We start from the raw sequence: 20,445 nt of genomic DNA on the forward strand, positions 1-20,445 counted from the left end.
TTCTCATTGCTTTAAAATCATATACTCAGGAATCATTTCTTAAGAAGGAATCTGCCACAAAAATTAAAAAGGAATTAGGTGGTGGAGAACATTAAGGATATTGTTCTCTATCATCTAGCAGCTGAAAGCTTCTCTGCTTCCTCAATACTGGGTCCCTCTCTAAACCACAGAAGCCTCTGGCATGTCCTCATCAAGTTTATTGGCCCCCTGTCCATTCTACCTTCCTCCTCTCAGATTCAATCAGAATCAATTTTTTATTCTTGATTCACTACTTGCACTGTCTGCCTCAACTTCTGTCCATACCCCCCCCACCACCAGAGCATTGGGACCATCCTAAGAGGTGCCTTCCTCATGTACTTTTGAGGAAACAGTTCTCACGAACAGTTGCTTTTATATTGCCTTGAACAGACCTCCAAACAAGTGTTATAATCAATTCACCAGCAGCCTTTGAACACGTGATTTGTAGTTACACGCTTTTCAACTACAAAATGGCAATGTGACTCACTCTATTCCATACACATGAATTACCCATAATTGAAAAGAGAGAAATGACATTGGTGTTTAGGGAAAAGACTATCTATATGAGGATGCGTGAACCTTAAAACTATAAGAGAGTCCATATAAAATCAACAGTGCTAAATCATAAATTCTGGATGGCTTTCACTATTTTCTTAAGAGCAAAGTAAGAAAAAAGGCATTCATATACACTGCATACAAATCAAACACAAAGCAATCACCTTAACTGAAAAAAAAAATAGTTATTTGTTATTCTTTTAAAAGAGAATTTCATTTTATTATAGTCATTTTTACACTGTTGAAAGAGAGTACTCTTCTGTAAATAGCTATCTGGAGAAATTCCTTCATTTTCTCCCTGGCAGGTAGAAAAGAAGATGCAAGTGCGAGGACCCTCTGCCCAGGGCTGTGTCTGAGAGCAGCAATGGGGAGGAGAGAGGCTTGAGCTTTCCTTGCGCTCCAGACAGCATGGGGCGCCCCGCGTGCCACTCTGCCTCATGCTGTCCTCGTGTCCTTGGGGCAGGAGCCTGGCGGGTGCCAGATCCCCGCAAACGGCACCCCACGCGCTTTGTCTGCCCCAACTGTCACTTGTTTCCTGTCTGGCTGCGACCACACACGTTGCGAAACGATCCCTACTCAAAGACACTGATCTTGCTCCACCACTCTCATGGGACTCTACCTGAGCAGGTGCCTGCACAGGTACCTGGGCACACGCAGGGCGGCCCTAGCAGCACGCCCTTTGAGGCCCAGGAGAATCACCCAGGAGCACCGCCCTCTGAGGCCCAGGCCTGCCCCCCGCCCCCAGGACCCTGGCATCTGTAAACCTGCCCCGGGACACCCAGAGCCCCGGGATCGCTCCCAAGCCCTCCACAAGGTTCTGCACAGTGGGGACCACACCCGAGGCAGGAGGGCAGTGGGCACCCCGCCTGCGAGGTACAGTCCGCACAGGCTGCCCCCCGGGCTACTCCTGATACCCCAACTTACCAAGGTCCGCTACGGAGGCATGAAGCGCAGACTTCGCCACGCCCCAGACCCAGGTTGGCCCCACAGCCCTTTCAAAGTCCAAACGAATCCCGAGGGTCCAGGGAGCCTCTACAGGTGCCCACCGCCCCAGCCGGCCCCGGACCCCTGTGCCAAGGAGACAGTGCTAAAGAACCTCAGCCAGTGCAACAAAGGGAAAAGGAAGTTTGATGGAGCCGTGTGGTTTGAGGAACCTGAGCCCAAGAGGAAGCGGCAGAGCCCAAAGCGCAGACCATCTGCCTTCAGGCCGGTCATCAGAAACGGAGTGGAGCCGTCATTCCTGCCCAGGCCTGGGCCGCTGAAGAGAAGCGTCCGCTCCAGGGCATCTGCCTCTGTGAGGAAGAGACTGAGCCACGGCCTGCCCTCCAGCCTTCCTGGGGCCTTCCCTGGCCCCTGCCCCACCGGCCCCAGCTCCCAGGCCAGCCCAGGACATGGGCTCACAGCCCCTGCTGCAGGCCCGGGAGCAGATGCCCCACTGTCCCAGGAGCCTAGGCCTTCCTCCCCTTCCCAGGGGCCACACCAGGAGGGTCCTGCTGAGCCTGAGCACACTCAGCCCGCTCACCTCCTTGGCTCCTAAGAGTCACAGCCATGCCACCCTCCTCTGAGACTCAAAGCCACAGTCCCTTTATCCTACAGGCCCCTCTACCTGACAGGACTCACTGAGCCCACAGCTCACTTGGACTGCTTCTGCCTGACAGGTCTGCCACCCCCAGACCTCCTCTCCCTTCCCTGAGGAGCCCAAACTCTAAAGAGACTATTCAGATCACAACCCTGGACTTTCCCCTGCCAGCCCTCTCCTGCCTTCTCCCTGGGAGGAGGCTCACCAGGAAGGTGGCCCATGGGCTCAGTTAGCTTAGTTAAGTGTTTGTGTTTATTTCATATAGTAGTAATAACAAGAGTTTTGTTTTAGTAGTGATTGTCATATGCTTTCTTTCAAAGTTAAGTGTTTGTTGGTATTTTATATAGTAGAAATAATAATAGTTTTCTTTTATTAGTGATTGTCATATGCTTTCTTTCAAAGTTAAGTGTTTGTGTTTATTTTATATAGTAGTAATAACAAGAGTTTTGTTTTACTAGAGATTGTCATATGCTTTCTTTCTAAGACTCCACACAGCATGGTTTCTCCAACTTGGTACTTTTGACATTTGGGGCCATACCATTCTTGGTGGTTGGGGCTGTCCTATGCATGGAGGGTTTGAGCAGCATCCCTAGCCTCTGACTAATAGGTGCCAGTAGCACACCCACAGCTGTACCAATCAACAGCATCTCCAGTGCCAAATAATTACTAAGGTTAAGGATAGGGAAGTAAATAAATAAATCACACTGGTGGAGAATCATTGAGCTTCACTGACCTCTACTGGCAAGAAACAGTCAATCTTGTTTTCTGAAAAAGTGTGATTCTATAATATGTATCAGAGATACATATGTGAACAAAACAAAGTGGTGCATGCTGGACAAAAAATTATTCCACCTTTGGAGGTTTAGGCTACAGAACAAATATTTTCATCAATTTTTTGTAGAACACTTGCGCTACAAATAATTCCTGATATTTAGCCTTACATTTGCAGGAAATGAAAGCTTGTTTTTGAAAATGAACTATTTAAATTTTTCAAACTGGTTAAAATTTAAAAGTCAAATGATACCAAGTTCTGGTACAGATTCATGGAATTGGAATCTCAGGGGTTGCCATGGGAGCCATTGGTTCCTGCCCCTCTGGAGTGGCATTTGGAAGTGTCTTCTAGAGTAGAGAGTATAGCTACCAGAAACTCTTGCAGACACTAATGAGAATGTTCTCTGCAGCACTTTTCATCATGGCAAAGAATCAGAATGACTAAATAGCCATCAATATGGGGATGGATAATGTAAATATGGTATATGGTATCCAGGGAACATTATTCCACAGATCACAGGAAGAAGTAGACCAGAGTTTCTCAAGCTCAGCACAATTAGGCCAGATAATTCTAAGTTGTGGGGATGATCTGTGCACTGTGGGATGTTTAGCAACAAATTCAGCCTCTACTCGCTAGAAATCAATAGTACTATTGCCAATTATGACAACCAAAAATACTTGTTTGTGTTGATCTTTCCATCTACATATTATTAAAACATGAGTTTTATGGTATTCCCTATTGGAGAGAGAATACAGCTATAAACAAAGCCCCTTTTCCTGTGCACCTTGCTTTCTAAGGGAGGAGAACCAGAAGACCAACCAGTAAACACATGCATTCACTTAGGGGAAGCACAAGAGCTAAAAAGGAAAATTCAGCAGTAGAAGGATACAGACAATTCCATCAATGCACCTCTGACCCCAAATACTCTCCTCTGTCCCCATAACTACACCATCCCACACCATGAATTCAAGTTATTTAAATTTATTCAGTGTTCCCATTGGGTGACAACTCATAGATTATTATAGTACCTCAGCAAAAACAATAAAAATGTTTTATCTATTTAGTCATAAAGATTTCCAAAAGATTTAAATTGTTGCTGAAAACATTAAACCCTCCATTTTCAAGTGAGATAGTAATTGTTAGGTACAAAAAATTCCTAGTCTAAAACTCTAAAAATCAAGCTTTCATTTTGAAATTTACTACTTAACGATTGCTAGATTTGAGACAAGTCATTTCATTATACATGAAGTACTAAGAAGGGCTTAATCTCTTAGTGTGCCAGTGGGGGTGTGCTATTAGGATTTTAGTTGTGAAACTCCTTGTTAGGGAGAGAGACTTGCATCATGCCGGTCGTTTCTCACCCCCACCCTCTAAATACTACCCTCTAAATACTCTCCAGCCATAGATATAATCCCTAACACACCCCATATCTATATGCTCAATGGGTGGTGTCAGTACCATACCCAAGTAAGAAACACTTCTACATCAACTTCAAAAGTTTCAAGATCATGAAAAGGAAAACAGAAAATGTCACAGAGTGGATCAGAATCAGAAGAAGCAGATTCTGGAATAAAAAAAAGAACCTAACTAGAAAAATGGAGAAATACTAAAACTATCCATAGTTGAGTAATAATATTGAATGAATATTAGTTTCTCTTTTGATCAATCTACCACAGTTATTTAAAATACTATTAGGGAAACAAAGTGAGGTCCAGATCAGGGTTTCTCAACCCTAATACTATTAACAATGAGGCCTGGATGCATTGTTAATAGTGTTGGGTTTGAGAAACCCTTTTGGGGGCTGTCTCAAGTTTTATATGGTACATAGCAGCAGAAAACACCAAATACACATTCAATTGTGAAAACCAATAACATCTCCAGACATTTCCAAATATCCTTGGGAGCAGTGGCGGGTGGAGGAAAAAAATCTCCCCAAATGGAGAACATGGGACTGTCTATATGATCTTTGTGACCTTTTAGCAAAATCTAAAAGTTTCCAAATTAAATACACATACACATGCATGCACAAACGCAAATATAAGAACAAAGAGGATATTTAAAAGTTGCCTGAGTACTATTAATTTGTTTACAAGAAAAAAACTAGGCCATGCTTTAATAAAATGTTCTTAAGATAATAATAACATACATACTTTGAAAATAACAAAGAGCTTTATAAAAATGTGAGATATTAGCACCCATCAGAATAAGAATGCCCTTAATGACTATCTAGTTTTTTAAAGTTATCTCTGCTGTATACTCAAATGTATGAAATATTTATTAGAATGCTTCCTGCTGTCCTAACATCTTAAGAAACAGCATACCTATCCTTCTCCATGATTGACATTAGGAAAATAGGTTGCTATGGTTTAAATATGCCTTGTCCAGTCTAAAACTCACACTGAAGTTTAACCCCCACTTTAAGATATTAAGAGGATGGAAACTTAACCCAACTATGGTGTTTACAGGTGGGCATTTGGGAGGTGGTTAAGATTATATAAATCATCAGGGTGGAGCCCCCGTCATTGAATACTGATGCCTCTATAAGGACAGGTAGAGAGACCAGAGGCAAGAGCTTTGTAATGTTTTGAACAACTAATAATAAAATTTTTTTTTAAAAAAAGGACAGGTAGAGAGACCAGAGGCAAAACACACACACACACACACACACACACACACACACACACACAACTGAACAATCTCCATCTCCCTTAGGACACTGCCAGCAAGAAGGCTATCACCAGACATGGGTCCCTGACCTTACACCTTCAGAAATATTAGCCAAAATAAACTGCTTTTATTTAAAAAAGTAGCCTGCCTTGGGTATTTCATTATAGTAACACAAAACAGACTAATACAAAGTGTATAGTTTTAGCTATTTGAAATCTTCTTGAACAGAAGGATACTAAGTATCCTCCCAATAAAATTGTTCTGTCCAAAGGTATGATTCTTCTAATGTCTTAATAAATAGAAAAGTAACCCAGTGATTGAAAAATGTCAACCACAGAAATAAAGTCGAAGAGATGTGTTTGTATTTTGGTTAAACATAAGCAGTTGAACTAGGAATTAATAAGCCTATCTCCTAAAATTGCAAGGTTGTGGGAAAGGGGCCAGGGAAAGCACGACTCTGAAGACAGAAAGCAAAGGCTGTATATGAAAATGGAGACACCTTTATCAGCTGGGACTTCCAACTTGCTGGGATAACACTTTGCAAAACAAACTGATATCTTGGCTCCCCCAGGATAAGAAATAAGAGACCCACCAAGAGGGGAAACCCAGCATACAGAGCTACTTCTACTATGGCCATTGAATGCTATATCAACCATGGACACATTCCCCCAGGGTAATAGGGAAAAAGAAGAAGAAATGAGTGGATGGGGCACTGTTTTCTTGTGTCTACTCTACACAGACTCCTGGTTTAAGAGCACAACATAAATAAAGCATGCTTCGTTCACTCACCATATTTACTAAGAGCTAACCTGATTAGCCAACATAGAGAGAGTGAACCTTCCCAAAGTTTCAGGTACAAGAGTTGAGAGATGCATACACCCTTGAATACCAAGGCCAATGTCTTGAGTCCACCAGAACATTAAAAAACAAGGTGAAAGCCAGTAACTCCCAAGATGACAGAATTTCCACATAACTCCATGCCTTATCTGAGAATGAACCCAGGATGTGTGGAAGGCAAAGGGCTTCTAAATTTCATGTGGCTTGAAAAGTCTTTGTTAGGAGGGTTAGAATCTCTGCCCTGCTTTGAACTTCTCAGTGTCCAAGCAAAGAAAACACTTTTAAATTCTACAAGCTAGAAGATTGCCAAGGAGATTCCCAAATAAATAGTTTTTTGGCCTGAAACACAACAGAAGCATCTGGGTCCCCAACATGAGGACAAAGTCCAAGTGCATCCTGTGCTGTGAGCTCCTCTACTCCTGAAGGGTGGGCCATGTGGAACTTAGTGGTTATAAAATGAATGGATAGATGAAATAAGGATAACATCTCATTATTTCTGGAAATTTACCTGTAAGACCTTGAGAAAGGGCTGGGGTTGTGGGTCAGTGGCAGAGTGCTTGCCCAGCACGTGTGACGCACTGAATTTGAATAAATAAGAATAAATAAACAAAATAAAATAAATAAACAAAATGAAGTTATTGTATCCATCTACAAATTATGATATATATATATATATATATATATATATAAAACCTTGTGAAAAAATATGTTGAACAGGGGCTGTAGTAAGAAAGGGAGGAAATGAAGGCAAAATTCCCCTACCCAGACTCAAAAATTCAGACACAATGTAACACAAAACTTCAGTGAAAGAAGCATCCTGGATATACTATGGATGTGGTGATCCAAAAGGAAGTGTAAATTTGGGACAGGAATGGTGCTAAAAAGGAAGTAACATGAAGAACAATGGTAGAGAGTTCAGTAGTTAATTTATTAAGGAGTAAAATGATACCAGTTCCTTCCCATTATAGATTATGTTCATCTTGTGTGACTTCTCCATGGTCTTTCTTCCAAATGTGAGTACAATGAATGTCCTTCAAGATTTGTACAGAAAGGAAAACCAATCAACCAACAAATACTTCTTGAATTAAACACCTTTTTTTTTTTTTTTTTGTAGTTGTAGATGGACAGAATGCCTTTATTTATTTTCATGCCGTGCTGAGGATCAAACCCAGTGCCTAGGTTTGATGCTAGGCAAGTGCTCTACCACTGAGTTACAGCCATATTAAACACCTTTTAAAAGTGTGTTTTGGGACCAGGGATGTGACTTTGTTATAGAGCACCCACTCAGTATGCACAAAGATCTGGGTTCAATCTCCACCAAAAACATAAAATGAAAAGTATGTTTTCATGTATTAAATAAACTGAAATGCCACTAGCACCACTGAATACAGATCCTACATTTTCAAGGTTTTAAATGTGGAGTTTGATGGAATTGAGTTCACTAATATAATCATTTTGATCAACAGTTTTTTAATGGATTTATTTTTTATACTTTTATTTTATATATTTATTTTTATTGGTGGTGAGGGTCTAACCCAGTGCCTTCCATGTACAAGGCAAATGCTCTACCACTGGGCTACCTCAGGCCCTGATGGATGGTTTTTTTGTGTTTTTTTTTAACCAATAAATTATACTAACACATACACAAGTAGTTCCTTTAACTAAATCCCTAAAAAGAAGGAAAAATGCTTCCTTCCTCCCCTGAAGTGGGAGAAGCCCTGGTCTGAAGCAATTCTTTAAGAATTGGCTCTACTGCCATTTCTCATCAATGGGGCCAGACAAGGCCAATGGTATCCAAGGGGTGGTAAGAATCAGGTTCTTGTTTCTGGAAATCAGAAGGACTAAATGGGAACTGGGCTGCTGTTTTGCGAGCACAAGACCGTTAATCCCCTTACCTTACTGTGGATACAAGAGCATGTTGTTCCTTTTCAGATCACAAGACTTATCCTTGAGTAATTAAACAGAGGAAGAAATCCATTATATACCCTAAACCATTTAACTCAGAGAGAGAAAGCCATGCCTGAGTTACACTTCTACCTCTAATGCTAAAAGTGATAAATTACCTAAATGCCAAATTTGGCATAAACTAGAGAAATAAATTTCCCTGTTTACCTGGGAAATAGACTACAAACTTTAAATGTAGACCATAGTTTTCTTGGAAACTTCTTAGAACATTAAAAAATTCCCGTGAAACTGCTTTAGTAAATCTGGCCTAAATCATGTCATAAATGGTGGAAAATACTGGTTGCCATCATCAATCTAACTCTCAAAAAAAAAAAAAAAAAAAAAAAAAAAAAAACTCAACCTAATCTAATGAAACATAGGCATTACTCTTAAATTCATTTTTTCATCCATCTTCCATTCTAGTTTTCTAAGAAATCCCAGTAAATATCAAGAAACCCATTTGTTAAGAACTGTAAATAATAATGGTTGAAGGAATTGATTGGTTCCTTTCTTTCTTTCTTTCTTTTTAGTTGCAGTTGGATACAATACCTTTATTTTATTTATTTATTTTTATGTGGTGCTAAGGATGGAACCAAGGGCCTCGCATGTGCTAGTTGAATGCTCTACAGCTGAGCCACAACCCCAACCCCTGGTTTCTTTCATATTTAATCTATCTTCCTATCTCTACCACAGCCAGGTTCATGGGCACAGGCTGGGGCAGAACAGGAATTGGTATACACATGCTTTTACGCTCATGCCCAGCACACAGCAGGACTTCAGTGTAGGTTACTCAATTCCACAGATCTGACTTCCTAGATGGCAATGAAGGAAGAAATAGATGTTTCTCACACCACTGCCTTTGGCCCCTCTGTCAGTGCTTTCTTTCTCACCAGATGGCATCTGCAGCAGATGGTGTAGCCTTCCTGTCACTTCCGGCTCCTAATAAAAACTGGAGCCTGCAGGTGCTCTCCTTCCAGCAGGTCTGGCCCAACCAGGGGCACTGAGTGTGGGCCCAGCCCTTCACCCCTTGGGCTCTGCTTCTGCCCTACACTCACTCCCCACCCCCAGCTTCATTATGCCTCATTTAGAAGTGGGGGCAAGAGAGGTGGGATCAGACAAGACAAGAAAAGAAAGGCAAAGTGCATTCTCACTGCCCAGGGCCCTCTGTGGCTCCCTCTTGCTGTTGGTGGTCCTTGGTTATGGTAGACATCCACAAGCTCTCTATTCAGAGTGCTCCTATGGGGTCTTCGGGGAGCCCTCTGAGATCTTCTGCACTGATGGTGTCCCAGAAAAAGGTGCTGCACTCTGACTTCTTCCAGTCCCTGCTCCCAACAATGACTTGGCCTCCAATGGTGCACCTGTGGCCTCACTCCACCATCTTGCCTTGCCCTGCAGTTGATTTTCTGCTCAACAGGCAGTGACTTCATCCAATTCCTCTTGGAAGCTTCCTCTTAGCCACAGGAATGTATTCAGGTACTGACTCTTGAGAGAGCTGCCCTCTCTCACCCCATCCCCAGGTGGATCAAGCCAGTCCTACAACTTTGGACTTCTCCAGTTGAGAGGCTAGTGGTCTTTTCTGTCCCACTGCACACCCAGTGACTTGGGATGCCATCCTATCTCTAGAACCCTAGCTGCTGCTATTTTGGTGGCAACTGGACAGAGTCCTGAGAATGTCTTTGATTGGGGAGCAGCCAACCAGGAGATAATATGCCATCTCCCCTCTCACAGACACCTCCACCCTCTGATTCTATCAGTTCTCTCCCTCTTTGGAGGTGGCAGGCAAAAGAGTAGAGACATCACCTCATACACATGAGCTCTGGTATGGAAGAGGCACCATCTAATCCTCATGGACCCAACTGTCCACACCCTGACTGGCTGCATTGGTGTCTGCACAGGAACCCATTCTGCCCTACGTTCCCTGGGGAAGGGAGTGGCACTCTCACAGCCCTCTCTGCAGGCCCACACCTGCTGGCCCTCTGATCCTCTTAGGGAATCCCAGGCTTGCCTTCTACCACCCACCTGCTCACAGTGTCCTGACCAGATCAGCTCTCCAGCAAGTTCTGCATGGATGCAGCCAGGACCTCTCTTCAGAAGTCACATTCGCTTTCTGAGCCCACCATATACTCATGTCTTAAGTATATACCAATTCTAGACCTCGACATATGAACTGGCTTCCTCAGGAGAGAATGAGCTCTGTATCACTGATGGTAATCAAACCTAATGTGAGTTACCGTAGTAATGAGGGGGTCAGAGGTGGGTGAAAATGAGAGAGGATTCAGCATTCTCTGAGTTACTTGAATCTCTACCTTCAGTTCGTCAAATTTGTTTTATTTTCTGTACTGAACAGCATCTTCACCGTCTTTTCCAATATTTATGGATAATCAGAGAGACAGAAGAGTGAGTTTCAACTCTATCATGCACTATGTACCCCCCTTTCCACAGGAGAAGCCTGGGCATTCAGAATGCAGCTTTCTTTGTGGCAGGGCACGTAGAATACAGTCCAGCACATGGATTACATCTCAAACACATCCTGCTCATCACTCACTTCTCTGACAGCAGTACTGCCAGGACTCACACTACCTGAGCCTTCACAGAAAAAACTTTTACTGATCTCTGTTCTAGTTTTGTACTTTTTGATATTTACAACTGGCAACACAAGAGTATAGATACCCTAGGTGTAAAAGTCCAAGCAAAACACATTTCGTGCAAACTGATCACATATTCATAGACTCCTACAATGTCTTAGCTTCTGAAGGAAAACATTCCAAAGATGAATTCTTCAATACTAATCCGAAATGTCACATATTTAGTTGATTTTTACCAGGAAAGTGAACGTTTTGCAGAGCCATGCATCAGGTAATTTGAAGGTACTTACAGGAAGTAATAGTGCCATGAACACAGCAATGTATAAAACCTGCAAACAAGAAGGAGTAGTAGAGAACACACAGACACCACACGGGTTAGCACTGCCAGATAACCAGTGGCTTTGTTTCCTTTTCAATTTCTTATAATATAATCACCTTGTTTTTACTGAAAAAGTTTTATATAGTTGTGAAAAGAATGCTGCAGTTTTATTCCATAACAGTAAATACTTTTTTCTGTGAAACAAGAACAGAATTTACTATATCTCCTTGCAACGTTTTGACTCATGTGGAATATTTTGGTTAAAAATATACACTAAAAATATACATGAGGGGTGGGGTGGTGGCTCAGAGGGATAGCGCTCACCTAGCATGCATGAGGCACTGGGTTTGATCCTCAACTCCATATAAAATAGAATGAAGATATTTTGCCACTTATCACTCAAATTATATATGAAAAAGTATATACACATGGGATTGTTACATCAAATTAAATCCAATATTATATATAACTATAATGCATTAATAAAAACATTAAAAAGCCTTCCATACCCGTACTATCTCAGACAGAGCTGAGCTGAGGCTGGTCTTACCATGCACTGAAGGAATTTGGAAGATATTTAACACTCCATATGAGACACCTACCAATCTAAGTGCTCCTCGGCTGTTAACAAGTATACCATTACAGGTGTGTATGTCTCCCAATACCAGTGGAGACTGGTTCTGTCCTCAGCTAGCAAGTGACACTAAGAATGTCTGGTGGGGGCGCTGGCTGGGCAAGCTAGCTCCCAAAGAGAAAGGAACCCACACCCAGGTTCTCCATCCAGCTTACCAATCAGATAAGACATTTCACCTCTCAAAGGGAGACACCAGAGAGGGCGTAGAGAGAAACCAGGAGTGTTACCCTCATCACAAATAGTGAAGGAAGGAAACACCATGAAGAGAAGATTCCTCCAGAGTAACAGAAAAAAAATGCGAAACTATTCAAAGTTGTACTATGTGCTTTTAAAGAAAACTTACAAGTTGCTATGACAGATACCAGTTAGGGGAAGAATCTATACATATTTCTGTTATTTTTCAAGGTGAGAATAGAGTTCCTTACTACCTGCCTATTGATCCATCTATCCACCCTTTTTCAAGAAAAGTTATATGTATACAATAGAAACACAGAAGCTTAGGAAATATAACTGCAATTTTGGAAGTTAGTTATCTTCATATTGCCTGCTGAATGAAGAGCACCATTGAAATATGATATAAGATGTAAGCTAAGCTACATTACAAAGGTCTTTTAATGTTTAATAAAAATGGAGGACCCTTCCAATTGGCTAAAATTTATGTTCAAGATAAAGGATTAAAATAATCCACTGTCTCACATACAATTGCAAATAATCAGTTAAGATTTTGTACTGTTTGCTTACTCTGTTGTTTCTCTGTTGGGAACTTTTCTCATGGAGAAAGCCACCATCGCTCTGAAGAGATATTCTTCATTTGTATCCCAGACATACTGAAAGAGTACAGATCAGTACAGTTTTTTATTAGTTCTTTTTAGTTATACATAATATTAGGATTCATTTTGACATAATTATAACAGCATGGAATATAGTCTGCTCTAATTCAGTCCCCAGTACTTCCCCTTTCCTACCGCTCCTTCCTTCCCCTGTTCCCTTTTCTCTGAGGATCAACACACTTTTATTTTCTTAGTTGGAAACTGTGTCCTAAACTCCAGTACCACAGAACGTAACCATATTTGGAGAGAGGGTCATTACAGAGGTGATTAAGTTAAGAGACTGAGGATATAGAGTGCTTGCCTCACATGCACAAGGCCCTGGGTTCAATCCCCAGCACTACAAAAATAAATAAATAAATAAATAAATCAGTAAGTAAAATGAGGTAGTAAGAGTGGGCCCTAATCCAATGTTATTGATGCCGTTAGTAGAAGAAATTTGGACACAGACTCATACATGGGGAAGACAAAGTGAAAACACAAGAAGAAGACAGCCATCTACAAGCCAAGATGAAATGCCTGGAATGGATCATTTCCATATGACCCTCAGAAGAAACCAATCCTGCTAACCCCTTGATCTTAACTTCTAATCTCCAGAGCTGAGAGAAAATAAAGTTCTGTTGTTTAATCCCCTCAGCCTGTGGTACTTTGTTTTAGCAGCCCTAGCAAATTAATACAGTGTATTGACTCAAGCTGTTCCTTCATATAGCAAATGTAAATACCTGAGGGAAAAGGGGACTGGCATGTTTGAGGGCCACCAAGGGAGCAAGTGCATCTAAAGTAGAAACACCAAGGGAGAAAGTAGTAAAGTCTAAGGGAAGGGAGGAATTTGGTTTGGAAGGGGTTGGTATATCATGGGAACAGTGTCAGGATTTGGGTTTCACTCCAGGCTGAGAAAACACATTTAAAAACTTATTGCTTATAGTTCTCTTCTGCTTGAGGGTAGACAGTAGGCAAAAACAGGCTATACTAATCAATGCCAAACAGTACATCACTCAATTACCTTCTCTAGGTAAGAGGTTTATAATCTCACGTCTTCCTTTTTCCCCAATACTATCACATCATATTCTTATTTTTAATATTTTTAGTTGTAGATGTTCAAAATACCTTTATTTTGTTTATTTAGTTTTTTTATTTGGTCCTGGGGATTGAACCCAGTGCCTCACGTGTGCTAGGCAAGTGGGTTATCCCTGAGCCACAACCCCAGTCCCCAAATCATATTCTTTAAAGTTCCTTCAATCACTTCTTCTTTTATACATTTTTAATTTCTTTTTAAATATACATGACAATAGAATGCATTCCGACAAATCATAAATACATGGAGCATAACTTCCCATATCTGTGGTTGTACATGATGTGGAGTTACATTGGTTGTGTATTAATATATGAACATAGGAAAGTTATGTTCAATTCATTCCATTGTCTTTCCTAGTCCTACACCTCCTCCCTTCCCTCCATTCAATCACTTTTCTTCACACTTTTCTCTTTCAGTCTTGCCATCAACAAAGAATAATTCAATATCTTTTCTCATGTACAAGTGCTATTTAATGTTGCATTTTAGTCCAATTTAGATCGTATTTGAAATGTTCCTTCAATCATTTTGTATTAAACTTTTTATTTTATACTATACTATGAGAGTTTAAAAATAGTCAAATGGTTCATAGCATAGCCCCTAGCTTTTAATAATGTATTTGGTTCCAAAATCAGTTTTACTCAGAATAACTATAATCCAATCTAATAAGATCAAGACATAAAGAAGAAACTAGTCAAGTTATAGACAGCACACAAACACTATTCAAACAGGGATGCACTGTTTTCAGATTGGGGAGATGGGGAATAAGTCTGTTCAACTACAGGAGAATGATAACCCAGTATAGCAAATAACAATGAAAGATGCTAACCAGACCTTGCCAGAGCATGAATTTAAATTGCTTTTCAGATCTTGGAGATGACCTGACTTGATCTCCAATCCTTTCATTGGTTCCCCTTAAAAACAAGAGCATGATTTGCCTCAGTAGGAGTCCCACTGGGGTCACAGAGCAAAGCCCCAAACTACGTGGAACAGTACAGGACTGACCAGATCCACATCAAGGTGGATATCCTGCAACCCTCACCAGTTGATCTTGAGTAAGGGTGGAAGGATTGAAAGCGAGTGCACTGGAGGTTACATATTTCCACAAAGGCATTCAAAATGTTTCACTGAGTCTCTACATAGAAAAGGAATCAATCACATGTACCACATAAGAAGAAAATGGACAACTCAAGAGAACATAAGGAAAGAGGTGCCAATTTAAACACAGGAATAATTCTGACCCAAAGTCCCACTCCTGGCTAAATAGTCCTGCAAAAAGAAAGCTTGTGGAAAAGATATATACAAAAATGTTCACATCAGCTTAAGTACTTGTTGCACATATTACTTGATGCATAACAGGTACTCAAAAAGTGTGTGAAACTGAAAACATCTTTACATACCACATGTGACTCCACAGACCACATGGAGCATATGAGATGTATTTATTCATCCATCAGTTCAGATTCCTTGGTTCCTCACTTCAATAACATTTATGCCAAGGCCCTAATGTCCCAGCTCACCTTGCTTTCTGCATACATCTCAGGACCCTCAAACCCAGGCCAACCCCAAATTTTAGGTGAGTAATACAACATAATTGGAGAAAATCACAAAACAGGGACTATTGGCTTAACTCTAAATTCATAATGACCTACCCCCAAATTGCCTGGGAATCCCTTAGGTTTCCTCTCTCTGATGGCTCACAGGACTATTTTAACCTCCTATAGGTCTGCTGACTTATTATGCTTTCCTTCACACCTCACTTTCACTAGACAGTGTTGCTTTATAATTTAAAGATACATCTCAAGTCATCAACTTGAACTCCCTCATCCTCCTGACACCAAGATACAAAACTTCGTCCATAGAAGCACACCCTGTCCATCCTCTCCCTTGAAGGGCCAGACATGCGGTACCTCTCCTATCAATGGCTATTCCCCCTATCTCTATTAGGAATGCCTTTCCTGGGCCCTTCTGATCATATAAACAATATCAGTTTCCCTCCCTCTTCTGTGTATTCAAATCTACCTGCAGCCTGTCCACTGCTCAAACTTTTCCCTTTGAGACAACAGTACAAATAAATCACTTCACTCACTCTTCCTTTCATTCATGCACCATCTCTCTCCTACTCTTCATAGTCAAAATGCTCAAAGCAGTTGTCCATACTTCTGTTTACACATGTTCACCACCAATTTATATTTCATTCCACCTACAACACTCCCTCTAATATCTGCCTTCTGGCTGTCAATCCACAAAAGAGGCTCTCTCTAAAGTGACCACTGACCTCCACATTGCTTAACACAACAAGCATGTGTCAGTGTTCATCTTGCTTAGCTTCCCAACAGCATTTGAAGCTCTCAAGCACTTCTTTCATGTTCAAGCAAAACTCTTTCATGCAGCAGCCTGCATACTCCTGGGCCCAGTCCCTTTCTGAAACTACAAACGTGATGATATGCCACTTTGCTTTTTATGCCCCAATTCCAGACACCTTAGCCTTCCTTCTATCCCTCATGCTTAGCAAGCTCCTTTACATGTGCTGTTCCCTGTGTCATTCCTTCTTTTATCCATAGTTCACTTCAACTCATGGACCTTATAATAGAAGGGCCAGATACTAAGGATCCTGATGAGGCCAAAGCTTGTAATATTGTCAAGATTGCACATTTGCATTTGCTTTACTATATCTTTAATAGATGACTGATTCTCCCACTACCATAATCCCCATAGGGCAGGGACAAGTTTGATTTTTAGGGTCAATGCATCTCCACCACCCAGCATGGCACCCACTCTAAGGATCTTAGAATGAGAAACCCTATACACCGGATTAGGGGGAAAGGTACAGAGTGGATTCTGCTGTCAGTCTGCCTGGATTCAGATCTGACCTCTATCACTTGGTGGCTTAAGGTCCTGAAAGGGTCATTTCATTTCCTTGCATCTCAGTTTTCTTACCCATCCAATGAAAATAAGAGTACCTATACCACTTTCCTTAAAAGGTTGTTGTTAAGGGCTACATGAGCTGATAGCAGTCAAGTGCTTAGAAGGCTCCCTGCTAAAATGTAAATTAAGTTCGCAGTCAATTCTGGGTGTTTTTAACAATTATAATTCACCAAGTAAATAATACAATGATATGTTGGTGGACTGTCCTGTAATAGAATACCTGAAAATTCTTTTAGCACATTTTTTTGGGGGGGTTTCTAGCGGGAGGCCTCTTAATGACACCTGTGGGGGGGAGTAATTTGCACATCACTCTGGGAAGCTGACACTGAAATTTGATAATAATTGACTTATTAATTCAAGTCTCTTTACTGTTTCTATATTCATAGAGGCCCTGTGAGTATTTCTAAACTTTGGTTTCAAAAGTATATATGACACAGTGTCACTTTGGTAGTTCTAAAGAATTTAAACTTTACATTAGAATTTGAATTCTTGTGCTATGAAAGACTTTCTGTATTTAGTACCATTCCTTCTTTTCCATGACTAGAAAACAAGCTGCCCAGATTCCAAGGACTACAACAATGATGGGCAGATCCAACCCAGACCCTCAGTCTCCTTAGCTCCACAATGCTGGATTGAGAGGTTCAAGTTCTCTAAATTGTTTGGTGCCATACAAAACTTCATATGTCTTCCAGCATACACTACAGATAAAGAACCTCAGGCAAGCCTATTGTAAACAATTTCTATTTTAGTATACTCTACCTTTACATTTAGAAAAGATCAGACTTCAAATCTTTAGAAATGATATATTGTCATTACTATGCAGACAGAGGCCCATCATCAGAGAAAGCAAGCACAGTCCTTAGGTAACAAAATTCAAAATGAACATGCAGGTGTTCCACTTACTGCTTTATCGCCAAGAGCTCTTCTGATACTAAGTCTCACTTTAAAGGCGTTTTCTGCATCTGCCAGAAAAGAAAAAGAAACAACAGTATATGATATAAAATCTGCCCAAACATAGCCCAATTAATCCTAATATTTAATGAACTAAAAGCAACAGAAAACAGAACTACAAGGAAACTGTCCCTAAACACCCCTGAAAGTTGGATGGCAAGGACCTTAGGTGGTTTACATTTTCTTTCAATCATAAAACAGTCACAGGCTAAACTTAAAAGCCACAATATGCCTGCAGATTTAGAAAAATAAAGATTTCTTTCAGTCAATGACTTGTTAAGCTATTTTTAAGTTTCAAGGCTACATACCTGGTTGACAGAGTTCAGCATGAATAACAGTCATTAGAAAAAAGAGGAGCCACAACATTCTTCTGGAGTGGAAAACACAAGGCAAACTGAGAAAAAAAAAATCCACCCTCCACTTAAAGCTGCCTTAGCCATTCTGTGACCGGATTAGAATATCAGAGAAATCAGTGAGCCACCATCTAAAAGGTTTAATAATTAACACCCATACACTTGGGTTAATACTGCAATAGAAGCAGCCCATCTCCTGTCAGTTATTTACAAAAATCCGTTTGAAAAACAGATTAGTTGTTTTTCCCAAACTCTACCTCAGAAGAATGTTTCCTCTGCTAACAGAATGGGAATTCGCCCCCCCCCCCACCCCTTCTGCAGCCGCCTGGTTAAGTGCACAGTGGAAGGAAGGGAGTCCTCAATGGAGGTTTTCCTTGGCATGAACTTTCCACCTTTTCAGGGCTAAACTACCTGGTTCACAGATAGGCTCTTTGAATTTGGGAAGCAAATATCACTCCTTTCTATCTCTGGGGAACAAAGGATGCACTTCCCTGAGTGTCCTCTTCTGACTCTTACCTTGGCAGGTAAACATCCCAGGACAGCTTCCACTTCAAACAAAGGGGATGGTTTTGTTTAGCCCTAGGGTTTGGCCATTATTGAAAATCCAAGTTAGTGATATGGAGCAGTGTTGCCCAATGGACCATTCTGCTTCTTTGTTTTGTTTTTGTGACACTGGAGATGGAACCCAGGCTTTCCACATGCTAGCTAAGCACTCTACCACTGAGCTGCATCCTAGCCCTAAATTAAATACCATTTGATGATGGAAATGCGCTGTGCTTGTGCTACCCAGTATGTAGCCCCTAGACATAGGTGGCTGTAGAGCAGTTGAAATGGGGCTGGTGCTGCTGAGAAAGTGAATTTTTTGTTTAGTAGCATTTAATATAGTTTAGCCACAGTAGCTAGTGACTGCATTGGTCACAGCTACACAACTGTGACCTAGAGCTACCTACCATGAACTAGGCTCACTGGATTATTCTGCTAAACCTCAAAATAACACCTCAGTTATTATAATCACCTGACCTGTGAGAGAACCAAGGATCTGGTGTCCAAATTGGCAGCAATGCCTTGAGTGGAATGGGTTTACTGCCTAGGCTGACTACAATGGAACCCAGGTCCACCACATAGAGTGTCTCATCCCCATAAATCCAAACAGAAATTGCAACAAAACCTCAATGGAGTTTTACTCAACCATAAAGAATGAAATTATAGCATTCGCTGGTAAACTTCTGGAACTAGAGAACATCACGCTAAGTGAAATAAGCCAGACTTAGAAAGCAAGGGTCAAATGTTTTATCTCATATGCAGAAGGTAGACCAAAATAAGATAAGGGGCGGGGAGTGAGGGAAATTCTATGAAAACAGAAGGGAGATCAGTGGAGCAAAGAGGACTGAGGGGGAAGCAAAAGGGATGGGAAAGGAGAACTGTGGGAAGGAACTGGCCAAACTATGCTATGTACATATAGAAAGTTAATTTCACCTTTATGTATATCTATAACACACTTTTAAAAACTTTTGAAAATTCCTTAGGCATCTTACTGACACCGATAAAAGTCCCTAGGCCCATGTCAGAGCTTTCCTCTCCCAAGTTGCCTCTTCATGAATTCAGTCCCCAGATTCCACCTCTTTCCTCAAAAATCATGAATGGAAAGTTTAGATTGGGTGCCCTTATGTTAAAGAGGAAATTGAGATTTTAAAAGCAACAATGAGGAAAAGATCAAAAATGGCACTTCTGCAGCGTTTTAGAGACACATTGTTTCCCTTTCCTAGGAGGGGTGAAATTTTATTGGAGATGACTCCTTTCTGTTAGTGTAATTCACCTGAAGGAGCTCTTTCTCACCTCCTTTGCTTTGGCTGCAAGGACAGTCAGAAAAGCTGTACCACAGGTAGGGGCTGCCCAGAGTTGGCCCAGCCAGTGTGGCAATTTCACTGTGACCTGTAGTGGAAATTTCCTAGAAGAGCTCACTTAACTATCCCCGGGGGGGAAAAAAAAGGCAGAATAAATGAAGTTATCTGGGGGAGGAAAAGTCAATACACATAGAGTTAGAGATTATAACAAAGTATTTTATTTGTAGAGTGCTTGTCTACCATGGGTGGGGTAGGTCTTTAGTTCCATCCTAAATTCTGGAAAAAAGGAAAGAAAAAACAAGACTTATCATGTAATAAAGGTATTCTTTTATTTCTAATTATCAAAAATTATTTTAATCAGTTATTTATATTCCATTTATCAATTAGCTTTTCATTATCTATAATTATTTTCATAGTGTTTTTGCCATTTTGTGCATTATGTTGATACATTTCTTTACATTTATTCAATTTATTTTCAGCATGTTGGTCAAATTGTTAGATTTCCCCTTACAATTTAAAACCTTGGGCTGGGGGTATCACTCAGTTGGTAGAGTGCTTAC

General features: G+C 40.9%; 1 protein-coding gene across 1 annotated transcript in view; it reads right to left on the reverse strand.

The window, feature by feature from the left end:
- The window catches only part of Cltrn (collectrin, amino acid transport regulator), a 35,519-nt gene extending 17,465 nt beyond the window's left edge, over positions 1-18,054 (reverse strand). The window contains exons 1-3 of the mRNA XM_077107922.1: positions 17,997-18,054; positions 17,641-17,699; positions 12,652-12,737 (exon numbers count right to left, since the gene is read on the reverse strand). Of these exons, the coding sequence (XP_076964037.1) occupies positions 12,652-12,737; positions 17,641-17,699; positions 17,997-18,054 (203 nt within the window). The remainder of the gene's footprint in view (positions 1-12,651; positions 12,738-17,640; positions 17,700-17,996) is intronic.
- Positions 18,055-20,445: the final 2,391 nt, after the last annotated feature.

The sequence above is a fragment of the Callospermophilus lateralis genome (genome assembly GCF_048772815.1).
Source record: "Callospermophilus lateralis isolate mCalLat2 chromosome X unlocalized genomic scaffold, mCalLat2.hap1 SUPER_X_unloc_1, whole genome shotgun sequence".
In the NCBI taxonomy this organism is placed as follows: Eukaryota; Metazoa; Chordata; class Mammalia; order Rodentia; family Sciuridae; genus Callospermophilus; species Callospermophilus lateralis.